The 25593-nt window shown below is 40.4% G+C and overlaps 1 protein-coding gene across 2 annotated transcripts in view; it reads right to left on the bottom strand.

Moving 5' to 3' along the window:
- Nucleotides 1–2364: 2364 nt before the first annotated feature.
- Nucleotides 2365–25593, bottom strand: part of SUMF1 (sulfatase modifying factor 1) — a 77597-nt gene continuing 54368 nt past the window's right edge. For both annotated transcript variants that reach the window (XM_010984992.3, XM_031470767.2), the window contains 2 exons: nt 11708–11767; nt 2365–3484 (listed from right to left, as the gene is read on the bottom strand). In XM_010984992.3, coding sequence (XP_010983294.2) covers nt 3374–3484; nt 11708–11767 — 171 coding nt within the window. In that variant the 3' untranslated portion in view covers nt 2365–3373. The remainder of the gene's footprint in view (nt 3485–11707; nt 11768–25593) is intronic.

Below are 25593 nucleotides of genomic sequence, written 5' to 3'. Positions count from 1 at the left end.
AACCAAGTAATCTGGTGTGCTATGATGAATACTTCTTTAATGCAGAAATAGCTCATAAGTGATCAATAAACAGAGATTAGAAGAGGGTAGAATGTCAGGTTGGGGTATACGTGATTTAAAATGTGTTTTGATACAGTGAGGAGGAAACTTTCTTGTAATTTAAAAGAAAACTTTAGCAACAGATGAAGACCTCGAAAAAAAAATTTTTTTTTAATCCTATGAAAGTGCAAGTAGTCTTTTATTTAGTGGCTTCAAAATTGCTAAAATTTGCCCTGTGTTAATTAAACTCTTTGAAAATCTGACAGTTCAAAGAAAGACACTACAGCAATCCCACTCCTAGACATATATCTATAAAAGATGAGAACTCTAATTTGAAAAGATACATGCACCCCAGTGTTCACAGTGGCACTATTTCAATTGCCAACACATACAAGCAATCTAAATGTCCACTGAAAGATGAATGGTAAAGATGTGGTATATACACACAATGGACTATTACTCAGCCATAAAAAAGAATGAAAGAATCCCATTTGCAGCAACATGGATGGACCTTGAGACTTTCATACTAAGTTAAGTAAATCAGACAGAGAAAAACAAATATCATATATTACTCATATGTGGAATCTAAAAATATAATACAAATGAACTTATTTACAAAACAGAAATAGACTCAGACATGGAAAACAAATTTAGGGTTACCAAAAGGGAAAGAGGGGAGAGGGATAAACTAGCAGTTTGGGATTAACAGATACACACCACAATATATGAAGTAGATAAACAAGGACCTACTGTATAGCACAGGGAACTATATTCGGTATCTTGTAATAACCTACATTAGAAAGGAATCTGAAAAAGAATATATATATATCACTTTGCTGTATACCTGAAATTAAGACAACATTGTAAATCAATTATTCTTCAATAAAAAGAAAGTAAACAATAAGTTGCCCCCCCCAAAAAAACTATAAAAACACTGTTCCCCCACCTTAAAAAAAGACTGATGCAGAAGTCTAAACCCCAATCAGATCTTTACTTTTGATGGAAGTGGTCTCCATTAAAAGCAAATGCCATTAAAAATCTACAGCTTGGAGAAAGAAGAAGGAGGAGCCCCAGGGCTTGATGCTGGTAGCAAATGCCACTGCAGACTTAACTGAGCTATGGGTTTTGCTAGGATAATTATTATTTTTCTTAGTGCTCAGGTTACAAAGTTCCTTAAGATTTGACTGTTCTGCCCCTACCTCTATTTTTCCCTTATGCTCTGTATTTTTTACCTGAGATTTTGTAGGAGGTGAAGTTTTTCAGGAACGCATACATGGCATTAAAGCTGCAAATTATAATACTACAATCTTGTTGGTCTGTCCATAGGTCAACATGCAGTACTAAACACTAGTGGCCACAGTTGTCTGTAGTCTGGTGCACTCTGCAGTTAGTAACCTAGAAATGTGGTTCTTAAATAAAGAGTTTGTCAGGATTTCATTTTAAATGCTTTCTAACATTATGTTGCTGCTAAAAATACAATTCTAAAGACTAAGCCAAAAGCACACCCCCAAATATTTATGCAATATAACATTAATTACCAGGAGAAGAATCCAAAATATACACACCAAAAGGGCAACCACATAAAAAAATATAAGCAGGTGGGAGGTAACAAGTGAAAACAGAAACTGTGCTTGAATAGTGGTGACTCTAAGAGTAAAATACCTTATTTCTTCCATTAGCTTTTTCAATTAAGCAAATGCTTTTTTTGTTTGCTGTGCCTGGAATCAATCATCAATTGGTGAAAGTTTGTAAAGAAATATTTTACATATACAAAGTGACAGGTAAACAAATGTGGCCCCAGCCACACGACTGTTTTTCCAAATCAATGTTTTAACATGAGGAGGCTAGGCACAAAAGTAGCAATGAGGACTCAATCAAACCCTTATGAATATTATCTAAAACAATACTTTTTGAACAACTAACATAAAGACGAGGCAGTACTCTCAAATGACATGTTGGATATGGATCTGGGGTCTTCTGGGACTGGGAAATCAGGCTGGGATCCTGATGACGGGGACCTCTGGCTGGAAGCCATCACTCTAGAACAAGGTGCTCTCTGGCATGTGTGGTACAGGATGGAGGCACCGCCCTTGACTTTGTCTCATCAACTGAGGCCCGAAGCAGCAAGGTCATAATAAGGTTCCTGGCAGAACAGCCTTGCTTTTTGGAATAAAAATTCCCACAAACTGCTCACCTATCAAAGTTACCAAGTAGCTAACGGACATGAAATTTTCTTAGCGAACTAAACACATACCTACCGCAAAGTCATTTCTTTAAAAGAAAACTCAACAGAGGGAAACAGAAAAGGAGCCAATGAGTGAAGGCTGATTTAGCAGATACCAGTTTATTTGACATAGTGCATGATCCAAAGCATCTGATAGCCAACAAGGTTTCCTATGTCCCTATTACAAAATACTGGATACCCTGAATACAGTTAATTCAAGGTTCTCGTTCCTTTTCTCCTACACCTAGAATTAAATGGGTTTCTCCATGTAGCACACATTTCACATTCACTAAAGGCTTTGGGGAGAGGGGGAAATAGGGTATAACTGCCCCCTGAACCAAAGGCACTTAATGTTAAAAGATAAAGCACAGTAGAGTCACCCCACAGACATTCCTGCGCGTTCAGACTGCTGAACTCCAGCACACATCAGTGGCCCAAGTGGGATTCATCATAGTGACGTAAAAGACACTGATTTCCTTGGAAAAACAAAGTGCAGTATGAATATAAAGACTCATCACCGCCACTGCCACCCCCACCCCCGACCCTTTTCTGAAAATAATATATGAGAACAAATATTTTACATGATTAGTATGACCCAAGGTTCACACGTGGAAAAAAAATAGCTAAAAAATAATCTGTCATAAATTCTCACTATGAAATCACAATAGAATCTTCTATACTCAGAGAATTTGCAAGTTGGGAGAGAGCTTCAGAGATCTTGTTGTGCATCCCCTCACTGGTCAGATGAGGTCACTGAGGCCCAGGAAGGTCGAGTGTGGGACCCCAGGGTCTAGTCCCAGTGGCTGAGCCCAGATAGAACACAGGCCTCCTAAAGCCTCGTTCAGGGCACCCTCCAACCTCCTTCCTCTTTAAAATGCTCTCAAAAGTAAAACACGGCGATGATGTCCAGAAATACACCACACGATAAAGCGCATATGCTGATGCAGGTCAGCAATTTGGTCTCGCAACTCGGTTCCTTTGGCCATCGGGCAGGTAGGTAACCCACCTTGGGTGGGAATTCTTCACAGGAGGTTGTTCAGCGTTCAGAGGGAAGCCACCTTCAGGTGAGACACAACTTCTTCTCAGATTCGGGAAGGCTCTTCTCGGCTCTTAGCCTGTGTTGGGCAGGCGGTCGGCTGCACAGCGGAATCCCAGATTCGAAGCAGAGCTGTCGGGTGTGTTCTGGCTTCGAGCAGCACAGCGATACCTATAGCAGTAGGACTGCGCAGAAAGAACAGGTGAGTGCTCTCAGGCTCTCGGCTGAAGGCTCCAAACTGTCAGATTCACAATGTACCCAAGACTCAGCTATAGAGAAGTCATGTCTACCTGGTAGACAGTGCCTCCCCCACAGACACCTGCCTTCTGCACACTCTGCATGTATGTTTCAAAAAAGGCAGCACTTCCAGAGTTCACCATATTATCCAATGTCCTTTACGTTATAAACATGACATAGATACAGTACAAAGATTACTTAGTTTAAAAAAAAAAAGGTAACAACCACTTGTTACATGAGTTACGGCATATCCAGATGTTAGACTAGCAAACAGCCATCAAAAGGCATGCTTTTATGTAACATTTAATGGCACAGGAATTTCTCCAGATACAGTGTCAAATCCAAAAGACAGAATACAAAACTACATGTGGTATGATCTCAATCTAGACAATCACATATACCAAAGAAAAAAAGACTGGAAGATGCAAAACGGACTGCAACCCAAACAGAAGTTATCCTCCAGCAGTGGAGTGTTAAATTTCCTACAGTAAATATATTACTTTTATAATCTGAAAAGTTATTTTCACATTTTGAAACCAAGTAATACAGCTAAATGGCAATTGGGAAAATATTAATTAAGAACATTAAGATATTATTTAATATCCAGCAGTTGGCAAAAATTGAACAGCAAGCCCAGGAAGGTCAAGAGTAGGAAAGGCTGTGGAAAGCACCTCTTCTTAACACACTGCTTTTGGACTTTAAATCATAACAACTCATAAAGCTATACAGTTTTGTGTGGGGGATTTGTTTTGCATTAATTTGTAACAGCAGAGTATGGGATACACATACGCACAAACACACACAGACACCAAGCACACCAGGCGTGGGGCCAGATGCTTTCATTAGTTATTTCCTTTGATCACAGCAGCCCAAAGGAATGAAAAGAGTTACCCTAGATGACACTGTTGTTAAAAGAAGTAGAATTTGAACCCAGGTCTAACTGGTGTGCTTGCCTCCCTAGCAAGAGTCTGTACTCCTAGATGGAAAGGTCTCACATCTCCGGCTTCTCTTCCAGCCCCGATATATTCTCCTGCATGTGTACACATCCTTGCACATATGAGAAAGCCTAACATATATCTCTGTCCGCCTACTAGATATTCAGTGACTAACCACAGATTACTTGATTCAAACACTTCAAAAGCTTCTGTATTCCCTTAATAACCATGCATGGAACTCTTACCCTAAGATTATTCTCGGATTCAAAATAACAGAGAATGAAAATAAACTAGGTGTCCTGTTCAAGAGCATCAGCTCTGACTTCGCCCCGTGAAGTCAAAATCCCTGCCTGCTGGTTACAGACACTGCGCAAAGAATCAGGTAGAATAACCTTGGAAGTCATGAAGGAGAGGTAATTCATGGGGGGAGGAAACAGGTCAGCATGAAAGAGGTGGTATTTTTCCTTAATCCTTATTATTCTCCTTTGTTTCACAAAAGTTGAGTGTTTCTAATCTTCATAAAAATTATCTCTAACACGGACAAAGAAATTCGCTGGAGTACTTCCACCATGTGGGAAAAAAAAAAAAGACAAAAAAGACACGGTGCCCTGTCTTTTATAGATAGTGAAACAGAAGCAACCCATTTTCTCATTTTCCCTGTGGCCAGGGAGGAATGCAACATAGTACCAATATTCAGGCAGGCAGAGGGGAAACAAATGAAAAATATGCCTGAAATAATGAGAAAAGTGACGGCATCTGCTGCGACCTGTGACTGGCACACAAGGGAGCTCTAACCTGATGAGAGGTGAGCACGCAAGCAGACGCAGCAGAAGCTCTGTTCCAAGGAGGGCCTACCCACTGGGCTGCTGTGAGGCAACAACACGGTGGAACTTCTGGAACCAAGCTCCCGTGGATAACGCAGGGCCCCACACCCCCAGTGCATGTAGTGAACTCCACATGGAGCGAGAATCGAGTTCAGGGGGAGGCAGGCTGCCAAGCGGGGCCATTTCTGTTCTGTAGCTGTACCACACAAAACAAAAAACAATCGAGCATTTCCTGAGTGCCTCCTGTGTACACGGTCCCGCTGGAGATCACAGGCTGGTGGAGGAAACTGATTATACATCTAACACTACAAATAAAGTAGGGTTAAAAGATACTAAGGTTATTACTGATTCAGGGAAAGAAATGGTTGCTTATGGAATGTCAAAGTTTGAACTTGGCCACAGTGGGATTTACATGATGATGGCAGTGGTCTTCTGACTTGAGTATACAGAAGAACAGCCTGGAGAGCTCGTGTAAATACCTATTCCTAGGCCACAAACCCAGAGATTCTGAGTCAGTGAGTCTGGTGTTGGGTCCAAGAATCTGCATTTCTTTTCTTTTTTTTTTGGTGGGGGAGGTAATTAGGTTTATTTATTTTCTTTTTAGAGGAGGTACTGGGGATTGAACCCAGGACCACATGCATGCTAAGCATGCGCTCAACCACTTGACCTATATACCCTCCCCACCAGAACCTGCATTTCTAACAAGCTAATGCTATGGGCCCAGGGGCCACAGATTGAGTAGCACTGATTTACAGGACTTAGAAGTGGAGGAAAGAAGGTATGTTAAGTGGAGAAATAATGACATCAGAGGCATGAAAATGGAAAAATCCAGGCAAGTTAAGAGGAAAGCAAGGCCGTAGCCTGATAGCGTCAGAGCACAGTTCATTGATTCATTAAATATTTGCGAGTGTACAACCTGCTAGATGCGACGCTAGGCATGAGGGATACAATGTGGAACAAGACAACGCACCTGTTATCAGGAGGCTCGCACTCAACAGCGGGTAGTCAGACAATAAACCAATAAATCTGTGATTGTTTCTGGCAGTGGTCAGCTTGGGAGAACGTTAAACAGGGAGAGAGGACTAGGCAAGACTGGGTGGCTACTTAGATAAGGTGGCCCGGGAAGGCTTCTCTGAGGAGGTGCTGTGTGTGCTGAGCTGCTCAAAGATTTGGAGAATGAGAATTCCAGGCAAAAGCAGTGACGGGTAGAGAGGATCAAAGATAAAAAGCAGGAAACGTGGGTGGATAAAAAGGATAGAGTCACATTAAAGGCAGTCTTCTCAGCAGAAAGAGACAGTTGGGCTTGACACAAATGGAAATATGACAAACATTTTGCTAATTTACTCACCGGAAAGGGCAAAAATCCAAGACTCATTAGTTATTTAACCTTACACAAAGCCTTTCTGAATCTGCTTCCAAATCGATAAAATGGGGCTATTAATGGAATAATGTCAAAGTGTTTCATCATATCTTACGCAAAAAGTAAAGCCCTAAACACGTGAAGGTGTTCATTATTTCTTGTTACTTAATAATGAACACAACATTCTTAATTAAAGGGACTGACTTTGCTTTTAACCTTTTTCAGGTAACCTGCTTCCTCACTAAAACAGCAGGGTTTTGAGCCTGCTTCCTTGCAGGTCTTAGAGATCATATGTTGGAAAGACGGTAATACCTTTGCCAGCAAGGGAATGTGGTTATACATTTGCTATAAAAATATGAAAATTATGTGCTATATAAATAGGATAGTTGAGGGGGTATCTCTGGTGACAAGGCACAGGACTGAGGTCTTTGTTGGATGGCATATTTCTATATGCAATTTATCTCTCAAATTATATAATAAACTATTTTAAAATTAGATATTCATATGCCACAAAGTGCAGGCTATAGCAATTCTGATGAACTGTGCTTGCCTGGAGCACTGTGTTCAGAAGGATTCTGAGGCTGTGCTGTAAGATAGTAGAAAAGAAATCCATAATATATAAGAGATTTTTACTATAGCCATATTTGAAGGCCCTGATACATACAACATAATTCCCTTTGGGGAAGAATAACTAAAAGTGCACCAAAAAGTTTGGTAGAATACTATTAATAAGTTTCTTTAGAAAGCAGGGTGAATAAATTTTATTTTTATGCATATTTATTATTTTCTAATTTTTGTGCAATGAAAATCTTTTGTTTGCATAACAAAAAAACTTAAAATCACTGACAACAAAACGAGCTAGTCCTTTACTGGATCACAGCAGTACCTAAAATCTTCCATTAAACTAAATGATGAAGAACTAAACCCTAAGAAGCAAGACTCGCTACAAGTTAGTGTTGAGATGTCAGGACCATCCTATAAGAAAACAGTCAATTCACATTATCATTCCAATTCAAATGTACTCATTCACTTGGCAAACATTTATTAATAAGTAGTTCATTTTAAATTCCAATAATGGGCAACTAATGAAATACGTAATGAAAGAGGAAAATGGCCCGATTTTAAATGTCCTCATTACTCTTTCCTTTTTTCCAACTCTACTTTTAGCAGCAAAAGTTGTTATTAATGATATTAGGTCTTTGAGTGGCTGAAATATGGGTCATTTTATTAATTAAGAACAGAGGTAGTGATGAGGACCTGTTTTAGCCCCATTTCCTCAAAACGGCTAATTACTACGTGAAATTGATTTCGATACCTGCCCTAAGAATGTGATCCTGGATTCAGGAGCAAGCCGTTTAAGATAATGACTTACCAGCCTTGGGGCTCTGAAGTCAAGCAGGACGGCCATATGGTTTTTATGAGAGGAAGACTTTTAGCGATAAAGAAGCGTTTTAAGGTAATTGTAGCTCATTAGGAATAAAATCATCATGGAAAAATCATACAGCAGAACCTAGGTCTCTCGATTTCCCATCCATTGCTCTTGCCACTGACACTTGATCAACCCCTTTTGCTAATAATCTTGATGTAAAGTGGTGAGGTTGGGGGCAGCGGGAGTAAGGATTTCCTCCGTGTTGTCGGTTGGGCTAAAGACCCCACAGGGATTAATCTAACAACATTCAAGAACAACTAGTATTTCTTGAGTGCTTACTATGTGAACTCTTCTAAGAACGTCACATGTATTAAGTGATTTAATCCTCCCAATAATCCTGAGGTAGGTATTAGCATCTGTATCACAAGGAAAAAACTGAGGCACAGGTATGCTAACAGTATGCCTAACGTCACATGGCTTATAAATGCAAATCCAGGATTGTAGCCTTTTCGATCCAATTCCAAAATCTGTGCTCTTAACGCAATGCCACGTTGCCTCATAGTTTTTCTTTGTGCCCTCTTCCCCTCATAGAAGCCATACTTTAGATGGACTTTTGAAAAGTTATGAATAATTCATGAGAGTTCACTTCAGTCACGCAAACTGGCCTTGGCCCACGATCAAAAGTCAGTCACCTTCTAATCAGGGTGATTTTCTTCAAAATGAACTACATTATTCTTTCTTTCTTTTTATTGATTTTCTTTCTTTTATTGATGCTCACCTGTGCCATAAGAATCATTTCCAGGATTCTTCCTGTCTACTTAGCAGAGCATTCGTTGGTTCTTTATTTTATAGGGAAGATGGGGGTAGAACAATCTTACTACAATAAAGATGGTGGTTAAGAATGATGGTGTTAGCAGCAACTAACTTTTACAGAGTCTTTACCATGAGCTAGGCACTGTACCAAGTGCTTATATACTCTGGTCCATCTACTCCTCCTAAGAATTTTACAGTAGGTGCAATTATGATATATATTTTATAAATGCAAAAACTGAGGCTTAGAAAGGTTAAGTAATTTGCCCAAGGTCACAGGCAAAGAATAGCGAAGAGCAGTTACAGAACTCCAACTCAGATCTAATTCTAGAGTCCACATCTTAATGTATTTAGTTATAGCTGCCACTCTTAATCTAGTGGAAAAAAATAAGTACTCCGAAGTAATCCACAACCAACACTATGCTGTTTTCCTGACCTCACCAAAATAACCAGACTGAGATCAAAGACCTACATCATCTGCAATTAATTTAACCAAGATCCTGGAGCTACCATTTCTCTCTGAAAAATCCCATGGATCCTACTCAGGGTTGTCACTCTATTCTCTCTTTGGAATACTCTCTCCATCACTCTGAGCCTGACTAAATTAAAACTTATCCTTCAGGGTGACTAAGAAAAGTTAAAAGATGTATAAATATAAACTCTAATACATTATAACTAAGTGGATGTAGTCCAGGAAGACAAGGATGGTTTAAAATTTGAAAATTGAAAATCAATGATTATAACTCACCATATTAACAGACTGAAAAAGAAAAACCATACAAACATCTCAATAGCTGCAGAAAAAGCATCTGGCAAAATCCACATCCACTTCTGATAAAAACTCAAAAATCTAGGAACAGAAGGAAACTTGCTCAAGCTGATAAAGGGTGTCTCTGAAAACATGGTAGCTAATATCATAGCTAACAGTGAAAAGTTTAATGTTTTTCCCCTAAGATCAAAAATTAGGTAAGAATGTCTGTTCTTACCATTCCTATTTGACAATATGCTGGTGGTTCTAGCAAATGCATTAAGCAAGAAAAAGTAATGAAAGACATCCAGATTTAAAAGGAAGAAGTAAAATTGTCTATATTCATAGGCAGTATAACTATCTATGTAGAAAATACAGTAAAATTTACAAAAATATTACTAATATAGATGAGTTTAACAAGGTTGCATGACACAAGATAAATATACAAAAACCAACTGCACCATGTAAATGTAGACATTAAAAACGTAGGTTCAAAGATATTGTAAAAGAATAAACTGGGAAGCTTACAAAAATTTAAAATAAGCAAGAAAAATGAAATGTTAACGTAGACATTCATACGCATGGCACTAGAATATTTTCGTGTTCATGCTTAAAATGTTTTTTCAAGCTTCATTTTTTCCACTTATTCTTGAGGAAAAATCTTCTGGTCTTAATTCTTACAGAGTAAATGGAGTCCCAATTAAGGAAAGTGCCATATGTCAGAGACATAACTGGTGGCAATTAGGGTTTTGAGATAGTGTTGCACAAAAATAGATTCACCTGTTTTTCATGGAACTCTGGTTCCCCAGCAAGAGGATTCAGATAACAGCTTAGATTAGAGAAAAAATGTGGGGCTACAGACAGGTGAGTATATGAACATTTTAAAGTACTGGGATGACCTGGGTCCATGCTTTTAACTTAAAATTAAAATTAGAATTTTAAAGATAAATTTGTTCACATCTAGTTATAAAGGGAGGTGCAAGGCATAAAGTGAGCTCAACTCTATGAACCACCTAAATAACTATATTAAATATTCTAAGAAATACAGAAGACACAAACACCTACAAAGTCACACATACACATAATGTAAAGAGATTCTCTTTAGGTCAGCGGTTCCCAAACTTTGATGTATATTATCATAACCTTGAGAGCTTTAAAATCCTGATGTCCAGGTCACATTCCAGAAAAAAAAATCAAATCAGAATAAGATGAGTGAGGAAATAGACATCAGTATTTTTTATAGATCCCAGATGATTCTAGCATGCAATAAAGTTTGAGAACAACTGTTTTAAGACAAAGTTTGACAATGCCTCTATTATCAAATTAATAACTTAATTTGGAGCCATTACAGGTTGTTTTCAGTCTCTAGCTGCCTAGACTGACTGAAGTACCACGGGACGCTTCTTGCAATAACAATCAGCAAAATGCCATCTTTGCACACGGATAGAAAGACAGAAGCTGAAGTGCTGGAGACACTAAAAATACATGATTTAAAGAAAAAAGGGGAGAGAGGTGGTATTCGATTTCTAAACTCCTTAAAAAGGTTACTCATGAAATGCCAAAGAGAAGAATCATTCTCTGAGACTGGTGCTTAGCTCAGAAAGCACACACTATATGCCTAGAACGCTGGGAATGTTTCCATTCCAGTCTAACACAATCTACCCTCCATTTACAACTCTCACCTTAACCTCAACAGAGAAGCCAGAAATTTACAGGAATCTCAGATAAATTAAGAGTGTGCTTCCAGACTTACATGCTGGAAAAGATATATACCCCATCCTGGTTCATGGGACAACAAAGGTCTCTCAGAGGGTAAAGGTACAACAGATGGAATATGGGTGACAGTATGTCATTTACAGCCTCTGCTTCTTGTGCTACTTCTCCCCACGCCTGTGCCCAAGGCTTCAAGGGGGACAGGTGTGTATCAGCAGAAGTAGGGGGTGGGGGGGGTCTAGGTCAGTGGTAGAACATGTGCTTAGCATGCATGAGGTCCTGGGTTCAATCCCCAGTATCTTCGTTCAAAAAAAAAAAAAAAAAAAGCAGAAATGGATGGGACATTTTGGGGCCAATGGATCCATAAACCTACTGTTAGAACACCAGGACAGAGTTTAGAGACTTGACTTACCTTATGGCACATGTAGGATCCACCTTTCTTCACTCTGTCTTTCCCAGAAGGGGGGCCTTTCTGTGGATAAAGAGAACGCATTAGTCCAGAGAGCACAGCTGCCCCTCCCACAGTCAGAGGGTCTAATTTAGTCCAACCAGCTCTCTCGGGGTTGCCTAAACTCTCCACACATATTTCGGCCCCTGGGTCTTGCACCGGCACCCACACACCCTCCCTAATGCCCACCCCTCCAAATTCTACATCCCCTGAGGTCCAGCTCAAGTTCTCACCCTTTGATGAAATCTCTGTGACCACCTTAAGCGATCCAACCCCTAAGCCCTAAAGTGTTTCTCACCCAGATGCCTAATGAGCTGCTTGGCGGCATCTCTCACATCCCCTTCTTGCGCTGACAGGCCAGTTGATCCTGTATTATAACTGGCCTGCTCAACCAGACTGGCAAGCCTCTTTGAATTACATTTTTAAAATCCTACTGTGCAACATCGAATAAACCCTTTGCTGACTGAATAAATGAATGCGCTTTTTATCTTTTTTTTTTAAATTTAGATCAGGTTTACTGAGGTATAATTTATACACAGTAAACCTTTATACTTTTGAAACTTTCAAATGCACACTTCTGATGAGTTCTGACAAATGTATAGTCATGTAGCCACGACCACAATTAAGATACAGAACATAGTTTATCTTTGTCAAAAAAATTTACATAGTGCTTATTATGAACCAGGCATGGTTCTAAGTAGTTTGCAAGTATTAATTGATGTAATTTCCGTTAACAACTTCTGAGGCAGGTTAAGCAAGTGGCAGAATGAGGATCACATGCAGGCAACGTGGCTCCAGAGTCCACAGGGCCTCCAGTTTGGAGACCAAGAGGATACGAAACGGGGCAGTGCCTAAAAGGAGGCAAGACACAACAGTGGCTGCCACTGGAATGTGAACTGGAGCCACAAAGAGCCAGCCAAGAGGTAAGACTATTTCTTCCAGAGAGGGCTTTGGATAAAAGTGTGATGGGAATGAACACCGTAAACTTCAGTTGCCAAGACGAGAGCCTCACTGCCAGGTAAGCTGTGCAAAGAGGACGTGAGAGTTCCCAGTGCACCGCTGCAACCCAGAACCACTTCTGGGAAGCCTGAGGGGCATAAGAGTTTTTGTTTTCCCCTCGTTATGCAAGAAGTCAACTAAGCACACAGCTGCCTGCTCTTTGTTTACTGCAAATAAGAGCAGGTAGAACAACACCTCCTACCCTAGTTTTCCCTTTCCTTGTCAAAGGCCCAGACAGAAGTGGCAGACATTCAAAGAACCATGTTTGCTCCAAGCATGGCCAACACACTGGCCTGCAAATGTCAACTTGTGGGCAGAAGTTCATGTTTCCTTCTAAGTATTTCCAGGTACTTAAAAACTGCCACAGACCAAGCCACTGGCTCTTCCTCATTCCACTGCAAGGCCACAGGATTTCCAGGGCCTTAACTGCTTTATGCTACACTAGTAAACTTTTAACAACCACAAATGGGCACTAAAAATGAGAAGAGCTCCATGTGAAAATAATGACTTACCAGCACAGCATTCTCCCCAGGAGTATCTGGAATCTGACAGACATTTACAACAGAATCTGCTGGGTGAGTTTATTATTCTACAAAAGTAGTATAATCACCAAGAATTCACTGAAGCAGAAATGAAAGCACCTGTAACTGTGCAGCGACCCCATAGAATGTCCCCTCTCCTCCACATTAAACTTCTTGCTTGGGAATTCTTGCATTACATTGCTTCCGGTGGTTCTCCGCATGCTGTGTTACAATGTACCGAACGGCAGTTTAAATTCTGATGAACGTCTCTCATTGGGTCTGCTATCATGCAAGATTCAATTCTTTTGTCAAGTTAGATCTGAGAACAAGAAGGAGCTGATTTGCCAACAGGAAGGAGTGAGAACAGAACAGCTCCTTTTTCTCGCCATCTCCAAAGAACCAAGTCTGCAATCAATAAAAGTGACACTCATCGGAGTGACACAACACGAATGTGAGTCATCCTGGGCTGACAGGACCACAGCAGATACTACAGTCCTCTACGTGACTGCTCGGCTGATCCTTCTAAATAAAACTATTTTCACCAGAAAATACCATGACGTAGGATTAGTTACATCTGTTTGAAATGCTTACCACTTTGCCAAGAAAAACAGAAAAATTACTAGGACAGGGTTGAACAGTGTCCCTCCCCCTCACCAAAAATTCATGTTCACTCAGAGCCTCAGAATGTGATCTTATTTGGAAATAGGAACTATGCAGATTTGTAATTTTTCTAAATATTTAAGATGAGGCCATACTGGATTATGACGAACCCTAGATCCAATGACTGGTGTCCTTATAACAGGAGGAGAGGACACGGAGAAGGCCACACGAAGATGGAGACAGAGACTGGAATGATGCAGCTACAGGCCAAGGACTGTCAGGGGTGCCGGTGAATGGCCACCAATGGCAGGAGGAAGAGGCAAAGAAGGATTCTCCCCCAAACTCTGAAGGGAGGATGGCCCTGCCAGGACCTTGACCTTACACTTCTAGCCACCCAGTTTGTGGTGATTTGTTATGACGGCCCTAGGAAACTACTATAAAGGCAAAGTGTCTCCACTTCTATTTGTTAAAGAAAGGGTCAATAAATCAAAATCAATGTTGTCTCTCTACTGCAGGTTAAAACAACTTAAGAAGCTACTGACAGCAGTGTCTGAGTATCTCCTCTTTCTGACTATGTACTTGGTGAGAAGGTAGGCTGCAGTGGCCCACCGCCTCCACCACTGCTACTCACAAATCAAAGCGAAGACACAGCTGAACCCAGGGACTCCACCCAGAAACAGACCAGTAGATGTGTGAATGTTCTCTCCAAAGGGAGTGCTACTCATCCCTGCTGTACTCTCGGACACCGAAATATGAACAGGTTTCTCATGTTTGGGTGACTGCAAGGAACAACAACAAAAGGAAAAAGAAAAGAAAAAAAAGCAAGTTTCTAAATGTCAGCCCCAGTAATCTCAGGAGGCGAAGGTGCAGCTGAAGTTCTCAGGAGGAGAGATGATGGGGCAATGCCCTGAGGGTCAGTGTAGGGGAATGGATCCTCGTCTAAAACACCAGGGAAGGCGTAAAGTCTTGAGCTACGAAACAGATCCACCTCAGATGCCACAGAACTGCTCATCAGCAAGCCTGGCTTGTTGAATGAGGAGTAAGCCTGCAGGAAGCGGGGTGACCAGCCTGCTCGGGGCGGCCAGGTCCTATTTCACAGGGGCATCAACAATGACATTGTATGTAGTCAACAGATAATTTCTTTTGTTCTAGCTTCCAGTTTGCCGATTTTTTCCCCCTCTGTCTCCTCCATTCTGTCCATTCACAAAGCTTTTACTTTGGTTATTCTATCTTTCAGTTTTAAAATTTGTCCTTAGTTCTCATTTATATCTTCTATTTATTTTTGGAAGCTTTCTATTTTTTTTTAATGCTTCAAGTATGTTTATAATTGCTCAATTAAGTATTTTAATCATGGCTGCTTTAAAATCTCTGGCAGGTAATTCTAATATCTTTGCCATTTGTGTTAGCATCTATCGATTATCTTTTTTTCATTTAGTTTGGCATCTTCCTGGTTCTTAGTATGACAAGTCATTATTCAATTGAAACCTAGATAATTTTTATTATGTTACAAGACTCTGGATCTTATTTAAACAGTCTGTTTCAGCTGGCTTTCCCTGATACCACACCAGCAGAAGGGAGGACCTGCCTCGTTACTGCCAGGTGAACCAGAAGTCCAGGTTCCCCACTCAGCCTCCACTGACACCTTATTACCTACTGCTGGAGGAGGTAAGGGTTTTGGCTCCCCACACAGCCTCCACTTAACACCACGGTTCACTGCTGCCAGGCAGTGATGCAAGGCCAGGCTCCCTGCCTGGCCTTCTCTGACACCACCCTAGCAGGGGTGTTACGGCACCTCAGTACAGCCTCATGAGGGTGCAAATCTAGGCTCCTCCCTTGGCATTTGCTGGCATGGGGGAACAGTTTTTTCCATGGTGTTTAGATGGAACAGAGTGGTTTACTGACAAAGTTTTCTGTATTGAAAGACTGCCCCTTGGCTGGAGAAAGCAGGCTTTTCTTGGGACTCTTTTGGTCTACATCTCTTGGCATTTATAGGTTGGTGGCTTCTTCAGCTCCAAGTCCTGGATATATGGGGCAAAAAGGAAATCCACAGAACTCACCACCATGTCACCCCTAGGGTCCCAGGGTCTGCAGCTACCTGCCCTCTTTTCGCCTTTCAGGGAATTCTTACGTTCCTTATAGACGTAGTGTCCAGAGTTTTCAACATATTTAGTGGGAAGATTAGGAAAATATACGAATATATGTGTATTCTATTTTCCTAGAACCAGAAATCAAACTTCTTTAACATTCATTTTCAAAGGATAATTTTCCTAAATATAGACTTCTTAGTTGATAGTTTTTTCCAGCGCTTTGAATATATCACTCCATCATTTTTTGACTTCCACTGTTTCTCATGAGAAATAAGCCATTAATCACACTGTTGACTCGTGTGATAAGCTGCTTTTCTCTTACTGTTTTCAAGATTTCCTGTCTTTCAGCACTGTGACTAGGACGTATCTATGTGTATTTTTCTTTGTCTTTATCCTAGTTTGCTGAACTTCCTGGATCTGTAGATAATCAAATTTGGTTAAGTATTTAGATCATTTCTTCAGAAATGTTTTGTCCCTTTCTTTCTCCCCTCTCCTTCTGGGACTTCTATTACACGTGTGTCGAAATGCTTGGTTCTGTCACACAGGACTCTGTTGATTTTTCTCCAATTTTTTTTTTCCTCTCTGTTCTTCGGTTTGGAAAATTTCTCTTGATTTACCTTCAAGTTCACTGATCCTTTCTTCTACCATTTCTAATTTGTTATTGAATTCATCCAGGAAATTTTTCATTTCAGTTATTGTATGTTCAATTCTAGAAACTTCACTTGGTTCCTTTTTTTTTTAATCATTTCCATTTGTGTGTTGTGACTCTCTATTTGTTGATTCACATTATATTTTCTACCAATTCTTTGAATATATTTTCCCTTAGTCCTTTAAACATAATAGCTACTTGTAAGTTTTTGTTAAATCCAAAATCTGGGCTTATTCAGTTTCTATTTAATCTTTTCCCATAATATGGGTCACACTCTCCTGTTAGTTTGCATGTTTATTGCTTTTTAGGTGAAAACTAGACATTTCAATGATTTACACACACACACATACATATATATAATAGCAACTTTACGGTCACTCTGGAAGGTCAAGTCTGTCATAAATTCCTTATTACACACATGCTAGTAGTTCTATTTCTGACTGAACCATGATTAAGATAGTTGATAGTTGTTGAAACTGAGTTATGGGTACAGTCTCTCTACACTTACTTATTAGTATTTCCATAACAAAATTCTTTAAAAAATATACTTATACACACTAATATAAGCATAGACTCTCTTTATAAAAGGAATCATTAAAGGACTATTAACAATGTTGCCTGAGGAAGAAAGAAAGAAGAGTTTGGGAGACAAAAGTCAGAGATTTGATCTGTGAAATTCACATTCATAAAGTACCCATTTCATTTTTTTTTTAATGAAAAACCAGAACACATTCAGTGCAATAAAAACTAAAATGCTCCATTGTGTATTGTTTCTGCTTCAGTGACACTCAGACATAACACTGTTTATTAAAGCTTAAAGGTATCTCTTATTTTATATTTATTATCTCTTCATTATAATCAATTCTTAGTACTAAATAGCACAATACATTTTTCAAAGCAAGAGATAAGAGCCTCTGAAAAAGGATTTACTACCACATCTTAGACTTCCCTTTCCATACTCACCATACTTTTAGGAATTAAGTAAGTGGGGTACCACTCCCATCATATTCAGATGCAAGCTGACTGTTAGCCTTTCAGCTATTGTCAGAGGGTGGGCAGATTTAGAAGACCATTTGGTTTTAAATTATTGACTATTCCTTTTAACCCTAAAAGGAATCAGAGCTGAACAGAAAAGGTGGGAACAGTAGATTTACTCCAGGATGATCAGATCTGGGTTGTTTGAAATCAGAAGATGCCTTCGAGATCAGCTCGTTCAGAAGCTCCCCATCTGAGCTCTTAAGATCTGATAAAACAGACATGGGTTCTCTTGAACTTGTTCAAGATTTCAAGAAACTTTTAAAGAAATAAATTTATCTATGAAAAAGCTGCTGTGGCTATATTCTATGTCCTTCCTACTTTACCAACATCATTTCTCATAATCACACCCCCAGGACAATGAATTTCTCATGTCCCACCGAAGAAACGTTTGATTCTCTCCACATGATATGCCCATCCCCACTACCCATTAAACTACTATTTATTTTGCAAGATCCACCTCAAGGGTTATCTCTTAAGGAAAGGCGTGGGCTCTGGAGTCAGACTACCTGCCTGGGTTCCAGTGATGGTTCTGACACTGTGAGACTGATCTAGTTAAGTAACCTCTCGATGTCCCAGGTTCTTCCCCGGTGAAATGGATTTGATAATAGTACGTACTTCATTGGAATGATGTGGGAGTTAAATGAGATAATGCATAGAAAGTATTGAGCAAGTAATAAACAACAAACATGCAGTCACTGTTTACTACTTCACATTATTAGTTCATGACTAACTCAGGTTTCCTGAAGGTGCCCACAAACCAGGTGGCATGTAACTCCCAAAATTCCAAAACCACAGTGATCACTTGACCAGTTTTCTAAAGCCAAACCTCCAAAGGGAGTCTAAGTTCTAATAAAATAGCTGACACGTTACTAACCCTCTAAAACGAAGCCAGGCTTTGTTATATTACAATGAAATTCATATAGCTGGTCACAGCATGCAGAAGCTATTACTGCAGCATCAGACTCGGTAGAACCTTAACATGTTTAATGGTAAAACCCAAACAATAACATTCTGAGGGCCACAGAAGAAGTGGAGTGAATTTCTCCTCAAGAAGCTTTTAAAACTCTGAAAACATTATTTGCCTTTGCACTACTTTCTCTTCCCCTCGCCCGGTACAACCGATACCACAAACACCTGAGGGAAAAACTGAAATTCACTGCTTTCGATTTGACGATGGCAGCTGGCCTTTATTTAATAACATTTTGAGAAGACCCAGCAATCCTGTGAATATCTTGAGGTGTTATAAATATTGTTTTCATCTGCAGATTAGATACTGCTTAAGACCAAACAATGATAACAACAGTAACTCTGAAAAAGCAATGCACACCCAGTAAAGGATCAAACTAGGAAACGTCAGACCTATTTCTCCCTGAGTCTTCCCCCATTTCACTACACCCTATCCATATGCTCAAGCTGGAATCCTAAGGAGTAATTCTCGATTCCTCCCTCTCCCTCACCCCCATATCCAGCTGGTCTGACGAGCCCTAACTCCAAAGCAGATCTCTAATGGATGGCAGCTCTCATCTCCATAGTAACCACTCAGCTCCAAACCACCATGTCTCACCTGGACCACTACAAGAGCCTCCTAGCAGGTCCTACAGCTTCCAAAATGGTACTGAGCAGGAGCACAGTAGTATGTGTAGAACAAATAAAAGACTATGCTATTGTGAAAGAAGCTAGACAAAATAAAAAAGTACACACTGTATGATTCCATTTATCTGAAACTCTAAAAGATACAAACTAATCTCTGTGACAGAAAGCAGATCAGTCATTGCTTGGGCATGAGAGGCAGAGAGGGCAAGACGGAGAGATGACCGGGGGGCACAAGGAAAGCTGGGGTGATGGGTATGTTCACTATCTAGACTGTGGTGGTTTCACACATGTGTGTGTATATGTATTTATTTTTTTATCAGCATATATATTTATAGACATATATATAGTTATGTATATATACATAAGTAAACTGATCAAACTTTATACTTTGGAAATGCACAGTTTATGCCAATTATACCACAATAAAGCTATTTTTAATGAAAATAAACCCCCCAAAAGATGGTATTTTAAATAAAAGGTGTGGGATTGGCTTCAAATAATCCAGGGGAGGAGGAGTGGGGGGATGTGTGGATGAGTTGATCATTATTAAGGCGTGGTACTAAGGACATGAGGGTTTACTACACTATTCTTTCAACATCTGTATGTTTGAAATTTTCTATCATAAAATCAGTTTTTAAGCTAAAGGAGACCAAATCATAAACTAGAATAAGTGAAAAGAAGAAAAACTTCCAGAACCCCAAAATGCTAGGAGTCAAAGGCTTCCTTAGATGTTTAAGTACAGGGGGATGTGGAGTTTCAAAGGGCAGATTTCACTCTCCACTGTCTGACCCGGAGAAGCGTGCGTCTTCCCTTGACGGTTAAAGTCATTCTCACACTGACTGGCAAAAAGCTAGGCTCTCTTGCCCGCTCGACTTCTAGTAAAGCCTTCAAGCCATCATATCACAGGGGCTCCCCAGGCATGGTTCTGGCAGGTGAAGTTTAGGATTAAAGAAAAATGATCTTGCTGCTATGTGAGGCACTTCATGCATGCTAAAGCAGCATCCTGGTTAAATTACCAGGTACTTTAACAACAGGCAGCTCGGAAGCTCACAAACAGGAGCAGCTTTTGTTAATCTTCTTTTTCTTCTAGCCTCTGCTCATGCGTCTCTTAAAAGGAATGTCTTTTCAACCACTTCAACCGCTTTTAAAGAAAGCAACTCAGCCTACATTTGCTTAGAGCATACTAATAACTCTTATCTCATTTGATCCTCACAATAACCTTGGGAAGCAGGAAGAATCATTATCCTCATTTTAGGGATGAGGAACAGTGAAACTCAGAAAGACAAAATAACTGGAGTGCCCAAGGTCACACAGCCAGCAAGTGACGAGGCCAGGAGTCGAGGCCCAACGCAGCTTCTAGGCTAGCAGCGCCTCTGACCAAGGTCCGCACGTGAAAAACAAAGTCAAAATCCCAACAATTCACTTGGTTTACCCGATGTCACACATGAAAAAGGATTTTAAGAGTAGATGGGGGGAGGGGGAGTAGCTCAGTAATTTAAAAAAAAAAAAAAAAGAGTGGGTAGATGAAACCAATACTTCAAATAAAGCTTTTTCAATGACGTGTAATTCTATTCATCCTCCAGCACAAGGACCAACTGAAGGGATTGCAATTAGCTTTAGACACTGCATGAGGAAAGGGAAAGGAGGGTGACACCCAGAGATCCGGGGAAAGGTCAAAGAAAGGAAACTAGAGATCAGGTTGGAAAGAACAGCACATTAAACACACAGTCCAAATCAACAACCCCCGCAGTGTTTTCTCTGTGAAACCAGCATGTGCTGTATGGTGATTACCCTGTTAGAGAAATGAATGAAAACAGTCATTTCCTCCATGCTACTTGCTTCACCCACGCTAGGCTAAAAAGGAAGAGAATTTTCAAAACTGTATTAACTTGCTCACTGTGTCCGTGGTCCTCCATTTTCCAATAAAATGTGTCACTTTCACAGCCCAAGGTCTGTGGTCACAAGTCTTGCTTCTGCGGGTAATACATAAAACTGAGTATTTAAAACACTGGTTCCAGTTGTAGCAACTAATAATAGCAGCTAATATTTACTGAGCACGTATTATAATCTAGTATTGTTTTAATGTTTTTAATCTTTCAAATGAGATTTTGATGTAGGTTCCACCACTGGTAGGGCAACAATGTAATTGTCCCACTAAGGATACTTTGGGGAGTGAACAGAGGAGCTATTAACAACTCTGCCAGGCATGAGCATACACTAGGCATGTTTGGTCACCCAATCGTTAGCCCCATTTTATAAATGGAGAATTAAAGAACAGGAAAGTTAAACAGCCTGTCCAATGTCACACAGCCAGAAAGTGGAGGAGCCAGGGTTCAAGTCCAGGCCATCTGGTCCAGGCTCACATCCCGCCATTCAGCCATGTGCCCCTTATGAGCTGATGTGGTATTACATTTTTAAAATAAATCATTCCTCTGTTCCTGTTTGAAGAGCACAAACCTTTCTGTATTTCACTAGTTCACTGCAAGACAATGGCTAAAACCTAAAGGAAACTGTGAGTTGAGAGTTCGTATTTTTAACAAATAAAGACATTCTCAGTTTTTGGATAGAATTGAAATATGCCCCTTGTTGGGTGTACTTCTCCTAACGGACTTCCCTTGGCATATGGCATCTGCTTCTATCACTTAGGAATAAATGCACATTTAAAGTAGCAACACTTAGCATTTAAACAGGCATCCATACTTAAGACTGATACGACAGATGCCTTCAGTGGTTTCACTGGCTCAACACCACTCTGCCCCCCGCTGGACTGAGGGGTTTCAACTTCATACCATGGAAGCAACTGCTCCATTTTGTAGACCTACTTTGTAAAGTCTCATCTTCCCCTGTGTATTACTGGAATGGTTTTAGAAAACCTCCAAGGAAAAATCATGTCCCAGAAATAAAGTGATAAAAGTAGGAAATCCAACATCTTCCTTTCATTACAGAATAAACTGCAGGTGCCATGAGACCTCGATGAGCCACAGTGTCACATAGGTAAAAAGTGTCTCTGTACACATACAAGACTGCTTGTAGACATGCTTCTTAAGACAGCACGATGTTGGTTTGTTTCCAATCATCCCTTTTCTTGGTTCCCTCTTAACAACACTGTCCTCTGCACTTACAGTTCCTTCTGCATCTTCCCTCTGACCCTGTGAGCTTACTTAACACTCCATTTAGTGTCTCTGTCAAATGACAAGTCACCAGACAGGTTGAAAGATCACACACTCCCTCCACCCACGATTTACCCTCTCTCCTCTTCCTCCGTATTTCCCCTTCTTCCTAGCTGTCGTATCAATCCCCAAATACTTGGTCTTTGTCCCCCGACTATGGCACAGAGCCCCTGAAACCCTTGGAAAAAGAAAGATGAGTGTCGTTCTTTTGTGGCTAATCTTGAATTGAATACTTTGTAATTAACCAGCAATTGTAAGTAAAGCGCTTTCCTGAGTTCTGTGAGTTGTTCCGATGAATGACCAAACTTGAGGAAGAGGTCATGAGAACCCCCAAATCTGTAGTCTGGCTGCTCATTTATATCCTTTACGGTAAACCCGTGATAGTGAGTAAAGTGATCTGTGATCTGTTCTAGCAAATTACCGAACCTGAAAGGGGGAAGTTGTGGGAACTCCCAACTTAGCAGCCAACTTAAGATAGAAAGGTGGGTACCCAGAGCACCCAATATGTGTGACTGGCCTCTGAAGTGGAGGCAGAGTTGTGGGACTGAGTTTTTAAACCTGTGAAGTCTGTGCTAACTCTGGGTGGTTAGTGTCAGACTGAACTGAATCATAAAGACACCCAGTTGGTGTCCAGAGAGTTGGAGAGCTGGTTGTTGGAGAAAACCTAACATCTGGTGTCAGAAGTGCTGAGTAAAAACAGTTCTGCTCCTTTATAATTCATCAATATAAAAGCACAAAATAAAAATTCCTGGGCTTAAGACAGAATGCAAGTACAAAATACCAGCAAAAAACCCTGGAGAGACCCGACAAGATGAGCCAAGGCAGGGAGCACCTCTGGGGAGCCACATACCATGCCCGACCACATGGGAAGGCAGGAGCATCCGGTTCAGGCATTGTCACTTCACTCTGGGCCTGAGTTTCCTCATCTGTGAGATGCAGGTGCTGCACTTAGGGGGTCTTCCTTCACCACCCATTTGACATGAGCTGCTGGATGCACCCACAGATCCTTCCGCCTCAAAGCTTCTCCATCCCAACCACTTCACTTCCTCCAGGGATACTTTCCAGGGATCCTTGCCAAGATGGGAGAGAAGCAACTACAGTCTTCTTTCAGGTACCTTATTCAAGGACCTCAACTTTTTTTTTAAATTTTAGTGAAACACACAACATAAAACCTACCACCTCAACCATACAGTTCAGTGGCATGAAGCACATTCAGACTGCTGTGCCATCATCACCACCGTCCATCTCCAACAGTCTGTTTTGCAAAACTGAAACTCAACCCACTAAACACTAACTCCCCATTCTCCCCTCCCCTTAGCCCTAGGCACCACCATTCTACTGTCTCTATGAATTTGACTACTCTAAGTACCTCATGTAAGTCAGTCATACAGTATTTGTTTTTTTGCAACTTGCTTATTTCAGTTACCACGATGTCCTCAAGGTTCATCCACGCTGCAGCATGTGTCAGAATTTCCTTCATTTTTAAGGCTGTATAATATTCCACAGTATATATACACTACATGTTCATTATCCATTCATCCATTGATGGACACTTGGGTTGCTTCTACCTTGTGGCTGTTGTTAATAATGCTGCTATGAACACAGGTATACCAGTATCTCTTCAATATCCTGCTTTCGATTTTGGGGGGCATATACCCAGGAGTAGAATTGCTCAATCAGAGTTCTATTTTTAATATTTTGAAGAACCTCTATGCTATTTTTCCAAGCAGCTGCACCATTTTGCATTCCTACCAACAGTGCACAAGGATTCCAATTTTCCACTTCCTTACCAACACATGTTATTTTCTATTTTTTTAAATAGTAGCCACCCTCATTGGCATGAGGTGGCCAACGGCGTCAACTTTTACAGTCATACTATCCAACTTGTAGGCAGGAAGGAAAGAGAGAAGAAAAAGGAGCAAGGTCCCAGGAAAATGGTTAATACTCTGCCTTATACAACGGTAGATATATATGATTTGCTTAAGAGACATAGACCATTATAATTGTGAAAATAAGTGGTAGTTTTTCCAACACAAGGCCATAAAACATCTAAATGCTAACAACCAGTCAACTTAAACACCGAAGAAGCTATTTCTATTAAGAGAAAATAAGTAACACACTGGATTTCTGCAACAAAGAACTAACTTTCTCATCATCTGCCTATTAACAGGGTACACTGCTAGATGGAATTTGTTGTCTAATAATGCAGATGGTTCTTTAATTTCAGAAAGCTTAATATGCTAATGTACTTCACAAAAGAACATTCATGGTCTGTTCAATCCTGGAGGAGTTAGTTCTAAAGTTCGAGAAATCAGCTTGTTTCATCCTAAACAATGCATGGTATATAGCAGTATCATCCTAAAGGAAGGTGACTTCTGAGTCAACGAAAACCAAGCCACCAACATCACAGGGTACAGACTACATGTGCTGAAAGGTCGGCTCCAGACTCAGTCACTCCCTCTCTCAGAGTAACAGTGTGAAACCGTTCAGTCCTGCTTGCAAAGCCAGATAAGGCTCAAAAGCATAGCGTGAAGGGAGCAAAATAAACACAATTTAGTCTTGCTAAGGACTTCGTTTATCATGTTCTCCTAAACTCACAATCTTCCATGTTCTTCAACAACAACTCATTAGCAAGTTATGAGAGAAGATAAGCAATTAGCTTATATGAAGTGGTATTTTTAGTTAAACATTATTTTCAGAGAATACTTGAACACTTCCATGATTTTATGTTGTACGTTGTGAAAGGAGACAAGTGTGAAGTGCCCAGTTCTGTAAGAACTGTGGCTTCATTAGCATCAGCGCTTACTTTCTGTAGTGAGTATGAAGCAGAGACTGTCCGCAGAGAGGTGTTATTTACAGCTGCAGGCTCCCAGATGGCTCATCTCCTTCCTACACCCCTAAAAAGGTCCACAACAAATGTCTTCCATGAATGAGATTTCCGAGTGAGGTGTCATTTCATAGCTTGCTAGCTTACTGTATTTAAATTTTCATTACACTTAAAAACATAATAATCATAATTAAGATGTATGAAGTGCTGACTGCATACTAAACCTTTTCTTCAGGGTATCTCAATGAAACCTCTCAGTTAACTCCATAAGGGGTACTGCTATTTCTTCACTTAAAAATGAGGAAGCTGAATGCGAATTTAAGTGACTTGCCCCAGATCAGTCAGCTCGTAGGTGGCTAAGATAGG

This window comes from Camelus dromedarius, chromosome 17 (genome assembly GCF_036321535.1).
Source record: "Camelus dromedarius isolate mCamDro1 chromosome 17, mCamDro1.pat, whole genome shotgun sequence".
NCBI lineage: Eukaryota > Metazoa > Chordata > Mammalia > Artiodactyla > Camelidae > Camelus > Camelus dromedarius.
Note: the sequence above shows the minus strand (reverse complement) of the source record. Positions and strands in the feature narration are given on the sequence as shown.